The sequence below is a fragment of the Halichoeres trimaculatus genome, unplaced genomic scaffold (assembly GCF_033239565.1).
Source record: "Halichoeres trimaculatus isolate MK-OKI-2021-1 unplaced genomic scaffold, fHalTri1.1 fHalTri1_scaffold_15, whole genome shotgun sequence".
Lineage (NCBI taxonomy): Eukaryota > Metazoa > Chordata > Actinopteri > Labriformes > Labridae > Halichoeres > Halichoeres trimaculatus.
The window spans coordinates 9,884,138-9,891,885 of NW_027437193.1; the positions used below are offsets into that span (position 1 = coordinate 9,884,138).

Consider the following 7,748-nt stretch of genomic DNA (forward strand, 5'->3'; position numbering starts at 1 on the left):
ATTATTTTCCATCTGAAAAATAAGCTCCTTAAATAAAATGTAGCACTTCATTTATCTGCACTGCAGAGCTCTGTGTCTGTCACCAGGTTGTTACAGTAGCTCTAAAATAATCAAATGCAACTTGGTTATGTTTAAAAATGCATTGTACATTTAAAGTTCATGTGATCTAAAGAAAATACTTTTCTGTATTTCAGTACTGAATGTCTTGAGTTGAAAAAATAATACATTTCTTATTTATGGTAAAATCAAATGTTTTTTTTGTCTTGTTTTATGTGTGTTTCTTAAACAAATAAGACCGTCACAATAAGAGTAACATATAAATTCCAGTACAGGATAGACTTAGCTTTCTTAACAGTGAAAAAAACAAACAAACTTGTGATTATCGGTATCTGTATCGGTATCGGCCAAAAGGGGTTTCGATATATCGGCATATTGGATATCAGCAAAAATCCAATATCGTGCATCCCTACATAAAACAGAGGACCCATATTCCTCTGCAAGATTCAGTAGGGACATACAACACAATCTCCATTTTTGATTTTTCAAGCATGAGGTAACACAATGACCACTTAAAAGATTTTAATTGTAGATTCAATACAGTCTCAATGTAGATTCATTCCAGATGCCAACACCCCAGGTACTGGGGACATAACAGCAGCCACGTGCTGCTTAACATATTCATACTAGGAGGGTGATGATTCATGGATAATGGTCAATTATTCAACATCAATGCCGAGCAACAATCTCCACCTCTGTTTGGAAACTCCCATGGCATGCCTGTGTCATTGTGTCCACCAAAGTACCAGGTAGATAATGGTAGATAATTGACCTGCTTCATTATAAATTAAAGGTGTTGGAATATTTTGAATTTCTGAGCTAGGTGGGTAAACACACAGAGCACACATGTAAACAAAGCTGTGCTGAGACCAAACCGGGAGACATATTTGACCTCACCTGGCTCACATGAAGAAATGTTCCATAGTCCACAACAATACAGCTACAAAAGATTGTCTCTCAGTTCAACGTCTTAAAGAGGAAGTGCTAAAAGTTTCAATTGATGTCAAAAATGCAACAGACTGCTTTTAAGATTGTCTCATATCGATAACAGGTTTTATAATTTGTCAAATCCTGTGATGGCAATGTCTTACTGTCAGATATCATACTGTTTTCCAAAGATTTGATGCTTTTTCCCTATAAAACATAAAATTTACTTACTACTTGATTCCACAAATCTTGCTCCAAAAACCCAGCCCTGTAATGTTCAACAATTAATAACCCTCAATGAGTTTTTGTTAAGAGGCGAGTGATTACAAAAAACATTGGCGAGCTGCCAGTGTTCATTACTATATTTGTAACTGTGCTACTCCCTGTCATATCCAAAGGGCATGCATTTAAAAACACCACAGCAAAGAGACGGTGCATGAAACAGGGTGGAATTTTAAGAGCCAGCCTTATTTCTGGTCTGTAAAATGTGGCCTGATGCTACTTCAAAACAGATGGGACATTTCCAGAGCAGCCTCAGGCCACATGTTTTAACAGTAGTTCGGGGGCCTGAGCAGCATCCAGCTGTGTCTCAGTGGATTACAGGCTAATAGAAAATGTCAACAATAAATCAAAACATAAGTGATGTTATAATGATAGGTTGCTACACGGATTAAGAAGTCTCCAAAGGACAAGAGGTATTAGACGGGTGTGTGTAAGTGTCTGAGAAACAATTACTTGCTCATAGAAAAAGAATGCATCACAAAGTAGAATGGAACTAAGATCTTGTCCCACAGAATTACACATTAGTAAGCATTTTGATTCTTTCACAAACAACTGATCACATAATCTCAAAGAAATTGTTTGTTGAAGTGATCTCAAGCCCTTTCTCCAGATAAGATGGTTAAGAGATTTCCTTTCACTGTGCCAAGTATATGAGCAAGGTCACATTTAACAAAACTGAATAGAAAGCCTCTTATCTGACCATGATCTATTGTGTTAAACTGCCATGATATCTGAGCTGCTGCATACCTGCCATTCTTTAAGGGTTTAGAGTAATGAACGAGTACTTGAGGGAAGCTAAGTGGAAAAAACTGCACATTATCTGAATACCATAAACACCTTACGCTGCCAAAGGTGCCTGATACATCTTACATAGAGATGTGAAGTAGATGTACAGAGGTAAGTGTAGAAAAAATGACTGATCTAACATGCTGGCGAGGTGTACGTAAACGCCACACAGAAAATGTAAACAAACCAAAGTGGCGTCATTTTAACTGCTCCTTACTAAAGTTAGTGTAACCGACCTGTATTTATTTCGTAGAGACGTTTTCAGTCACAGTCCACGCTGGGTGCCATGCTTCTCCCGGGAGCCACCTACTACAAAACGATAAACGAACCTCCAGGAGCAGCAAACTTAAACGCAGCTAGCTCAGGGGACTAGCTGAGTGGCTAGTTTGTCAACAAAACTCGAGCCAAGAGCCACCAACACAAAAAAACAGGAAGTTTTAGTATCCCTTGGTTCAAAAGTCCAACCGTTGGTTCGTCAAAATAAGCTCGGAGACTGTTTCTGTCTTGGTTCTTCACGAAAAGCTAAGAGTGATGTTTTTTGTACTGCCTGGGATAATATTTCAGACGGTTGCCGCTGTTTGACAGCTCCGTCGCCTCTCGGCTATCACCCGAGTGACTCCAGTCACCCCGCCCACTTTTGATTGACAGGTTAATGAACAAATGAGCGGCTAGGCACCGAGAAGGCGGTGCAGGGACAAGTCAATCCCAAAATCTGAGCTCATAAAACACTGTTTACATTCCTTTTACGTTCACACTTGAGTTGCCATGAGACATGCAAAATTTGAATATATAATCTTTTATTTTCAGCCTTTATTGTTGCTGTCCATCATGGCCACCCTTGAAAATGAATATTTGAATGACGACGAGTTTTATTAAACAATAAAAAAGTAAAAATATAACATGAAAAAGTTATCAAACATTTAAAAAAAGTTCAAACAGTGGGAGAGTTGATTTCACAGATGGTCCCATGATAGCAGTGTGTGAGTGCATATGATAAAATAGCCACCATCCTTTGGTTATTATGCCAGTGGAGTGCGATTTGAATTAAGTAGAATATACAGATTTGAGAAGCATTTCACTTGACATCTAAAATAGCACAGTTCGCAAAAAGGGAGAGCAAAAGTGAAATTTTTATCCACAAGGGCAGATATGTTGACCTCAGCCTCTGAGCACGCGTGTAAATAGAGCTCCATCTTGTGGACAAATATAGGTAGCACTGCTACCTTCATCATTCCTGCAACAAATAGTAAACCCATTTACTTGTTAAGTTTTGGACCATCTGAGGAAGAATATGTGTGGTTTAAACTGCTCAAGGACAACTGCTGCATGAGTTGGACGGATGATCCAAGATAAATGATATATGAATAGAAAGATAAAGAGCCGTAAACTCACAAGAAAAGAAATAGTAAGGGATGTGTAATATGCCTTGCCTTTTCACATGAGAGGGAATGCAAAACATGTTTTCAATGAGAAATTGTAATGCATAGCTGTTATTTATAAGTTAACAATCAACCAAGCCCTTTTTTCCCACAAAATAAGATTTTCATACCTACTCCTTCAGAAATATTTTACTTAGCATATATCAAATAAAGTTCTTTTTTCTTTTACTTGAGAAGATCAATGTAAATTATTATTATTATTATTATTATTATTATTATTATTATTATTATTATTATTATTATTTAACTATGGTAGGTTTATTTTTTTAGTAAGCTACCCTTTGCACCTGAGCTAATAAAATAAGATCCCAGGGACGAAATTTGTTTTCTTACAGAATAACAAGTGTACAATAAGAACACAGTGGGGGGAACAATGCAAATGGATAAAATGAAATATTATGCATTAATTGGAATTTTTTTTAAAAATAAACAAAATGTAATTGAATGAGATAATAAATAACAGAATGTGCGAAATTAACGAAACAAAATTACATTAAAATAAAGGGAGTTTTACCGAAGTTGTTAATAATGGAATCCCATTAAAACACTTTATTCCTTGTCAAAAAATAACATTTTACTGACATAATCTACTTACTTTGCGAACAACAACCATAAATGTAGGCGGTTTGTTTTGTTAGATAAATTTTGTCCTTTGGTATTTACCGTCCGTCATGTGACAACTAGTGTTTCCGGTGGCTCTAATATCACACTTCCATGTTTTTCTCCTCAAACTGTGACTGTAATGTGATCTACAGGGACAAAGCTTTCACTCCTGGGTGATTCCACTCTCGTAGAAAGACGGCTGAGCGGTTGTCACGTCGTTATCGTTAAATCTGCCGGAGGTGTTGACCCCAGGGGGCAACATGGCGAACTGTTTGGCTTTCCAGAGCAAGCTAACCTCGATCATGGAGATGCTCGCTAAAGCTGCAGTCCTTGAGATCAGTAAACTGTGGGAGGACGGCTTCGCTCTGGTTCAGGTTGAGCTTCGACGGAGGGAGAATGAAATTGAAGCCTTAAACAGGAAAGTAATGCTCATGGAAAACGAGCGCTTAACAATTCTGTCTCAGGCTCAGACTACAAATCTGTCTTCATCATCTTCTTCCAAAAGAGAGCAGCAGAACAAGCTACTGCCACCTGCCGGCGAAGGTAGGAATTACAACCATAACTGGAACAGATTAGTGGCGAAAACTTTATATATATGTTTGTCTTAGTCGCTGAAAGTGCTCTAGCTGTAAGGAAACGGCAGTGTCCGTGTTTATCAATAAAATATGATTATTTTTTCATCCTATGCATGTTTTTTACTTCTTTAAATACCTAGGTTTTGGTATCTGCTGATACTGATCCAAGCCATTACCAGTATTAATTTCAACATTCTCTGCACCTTGTACAAGAATGACACCAAGAATTATGATTTGACAACTTAAGGCTTTTCTAACTTTGTAAACCAGAATAAATTTCATCCTATTATTTTGGCATTATAAATTTGTGGTGGATAATTCTCATGATAAATGCTTAAAAGTGCTCTCTCCTTCTCTTTTAGGGCCTGTCATAGATTCAGTGCAGACATTATCTTCTGAGCAGAGTGCCAGAGAGACAGCAGACTCCTCAACCAATCACAAAACGCCTCCTCCACCTCCACCTGCACAGACCGAAGAAACACAAACAGAGTCTCTCAGGTCTGAACACTGCGAGAATGACAGCAGAGATGATGATGAGGATTTAATTGTTAAGCTAGAAGACGAGGACGATGTGCAGATTGTGGAGCAGACAGCAGAATCTGATCACTGTAATAACGATGGGACAGGTCACCATGAGATGGAGCAGAACCCGCAGCCGCCTGAGGCCATGGAGGAACAGAGAAGCCAGCAGTGGTCGTTGGTTTCGGTAGGGGACAGCGACACTGCTGATGACTCAGACTGCTTTTTAGAACCAAAACAGCTTTCACAAAACCTGGACTCTGAAATCCTGCTCATTCAGAACGCTTTAGACATTTTTGATAACTCAGCAGAGACGATGTACTGCGACAGGTTTGTTAGAGATAACGGACAAGCTGCCTCAAGTAAATCAAGGACTCCTGTTACTTTTAACCAAGCTCAACCAAGTCAGCCTTTAGAAGCAATAAATCACCAAGAGAGAGGAGTGTCTGTCAGATTCAACAAACCCCTCACTAAGAACTTTTCAGCCTTTAACCCAGACAACAGATTCTTACTCTTTAACGACCCTGAGATGCAGAAGGCTATAGCAAGTCGTCGAATAAAGGAGAAATGGTTCATCTGTCCCTTTTGTGGCAAAAGTTTTGACCGAGTCAGCCATCTGGAGATCCACCAGCGAATTCACACCGGAGAGAAACCGTACACATGTGACACGTGTGGCAAGTGTTTTTCTCAGAGGAGCAACCTTCGCACTCACCAGCGGACTCACAAGGAGGCTCTGGTCCAAAACGCTGTTCCAATCAATCAAGTTTAAAAAATGAGGAAGCTAGAAGTATTTCTGTGGCATTTAGGTTTAGATTCACTAACAAATTCTGTTTATATTTTCATATCACTGAACGTAATGTAGCTGACTGACTTTACTGTGCACTCCTTTCTTTTTAGGGTTATTTATAACTTTGGCAAAGCTTAGGTTTTAAAACTAATTTTGGTACTTGTGTCTTGTTTATGAATCCAAATAGGAAAGAGATTTATAAACATCCAGCTTACTGTTGACCTCTACAGGGTGATACTAAAGGACTTATCAGTCTTAGTTTTTTGCTGATTGATATGAGAACTTCTATATGATTGACAACTGCAGACCATCTAACGTCTGGTATCATTACTTTGTTCATTTTCAAGTCCACTGTGAAAGTCAAGCAAGTAGAAGAATGAAGGTATCATTCTGAATGAGGTGAAGGGTAAATTCTTTCAGTAACAACAAAATCACATGGTCTTTGCAAACCTGCAGGAACAGAAAATTCTTGAGAGAATTTGGTGTATTTTGGTCTCCGGTGAGAAGCTTCTGGCTGGCAATTTTAACAGTTTTAGAATAAATACTGATGACTTCAAATGAGCTTAAAAAACAAGAAAAAACAGGAGCATCAGTGAAAAGACTATTTCTAAATTGTTATTAAAGTGTTCTAAGGCTGCTGCTTGGGGTGGATATCATAAACTAAAACACTTCTTTTAAATTGATGAAATTTAAGTGTCATAATGCACATCAGAAACTCCAAATGAAGTATTTTTAATGTGGACAATAGGTCTGACAAAAGTAAATGTTAAGGGTGCCAAAATCCTTTACAGGGGCTTTAGCAAAGCAACTAGAGAGGAAAGATTGATTCCTTTGCTTTATCATTATAAGAATTTAGCGTTGGATCATTGTTTCAAAGCTTCCGACAAGTATTTAAAAAGTTAGAGGAGTTAAATTCCTGAAGGGATAAGACTCCATATCCCTTGGTAACTCTTTGGAGCCTTTCCTAACTGATCTCTGGGTGCTTTATGGTTAAAGACAGTTTCATCCTGCAGGTAATCCTAATCCTACATTGTAGCTCAAGTTCTCCTCCAGGTATTTGCCTAACTGCGCTGGGATGTTAGCATCAGTGTTTGAATTGGGTAATATTTGCCATGAGGCTCATTAGAATAGAATATAGCCTGTTTTAATTGAAAGAAATGTATGCAAGAATACATAAACTCTGCAGCGCTCCAAGTGGTGTACCTGAGTGTTTTGGACATTTAAAGCCACCATCGCCATCCATTTAGCTTTGCTTAGCTCAGCAAAACTGAGCTACGAAGCAGCTCATCTGGCTCTCTATGAAGACTACCAGCAGTCCTAACTCTTATTTGAAAACCAGAAAGTGTCTCATGTGTTGTCGCTCTCCATACACATGGCTGTTGGAGGATGTTAAAGTGAGCATTTGAGGATCTAGTGGACAGATCTAATTACTGCTGGAAGGAGCCAGGCTGGCTGTTTTTGCCTTGTTTCCAGTCATTATGCTCAGCCAAGCTGCATTTGCTGCTGTCCAAACATTCACATTTCCCCTGCAGACATTAGAGATGGATCTATTTTGGATTGAAAACGTTTTTTTTTCCAAAGTGCCAAGCCAGTGATTTAGTGAAATGTGGCACCCTTTATAAACCAACCTTGAGTCATTACTGTGAGCATCTGAAGAGACATACAACTGTTTCATTTCTGCAGCAGCTGTGATGAATGAAATCCCTTTAACTTCCTGTTTGAGCTGAAACAAGTTCAATGTTCCCAGGTTCTAATAAAAAGCAGTGACTTTGT

At 38.6% G+C, this 7,748-nt stretch overlaps 2 protein-coding genes across 3 annotated transcripts in view; one reads left to right on the forward strand and one right to left on the reverse strand.

Moving 5' to 3' along the window:
* tesk2 (testis associated actin remodelling kinase 2) overlaps positions 1 to 2,659 on the reverse strand; it is a 34,031-nt gene extending 31,372 nt beyond the window's left edge. For both annotated transcript variants that reach the window (XM_074687918.1, XM_074687917.1), the window contains exon 1: positions 2,289 to 2,659. The gene's annotated coding sequence lies outside the window, so the exon portion shown is untranslated. The remainder of the gene's footprint in view (positions 1 to 2,288) is intronic.
* Positions 2,660 to 4,182: 1,523 nt separating this feature from the next.
* Positions 4,183 to 7,748, forward strand: LOC141803879 (uncharacterized). Its single transcript, XM_074687923.1, has 2 exons — positions 4,183 to 4,637; positions 5,032 to 7,748. Exons 1-2 carry the CDS (start codon positions 4,355 to 4,357, stop codon positions 5,955 to 5,957), a joined length of 1,209 nt encoding a protein of 402 aa, XP_074544024.1. The 5' UTR covers positions 4,183 to 4,354; the 3' UTR covers positions 5,958 to 7,748.

Bases quoted from the DNA above. Each gene is read 5' to 3' on its own strand.
- LOC141803879 (XM_074687923.1), top strand. From the start codon at position 4,355: ATGGCGAACTGTTTGGCTTTCCAGAGCAAGCTAACCTCGATCATGGAG. The intron at 4,638-5,031 runs GTAGGAATTACA...CTTCTCTTTTAG, and splicing joins ACTGCCACCTGCCGGCGAAG to GGCCTGTCATAGATTCAGTG.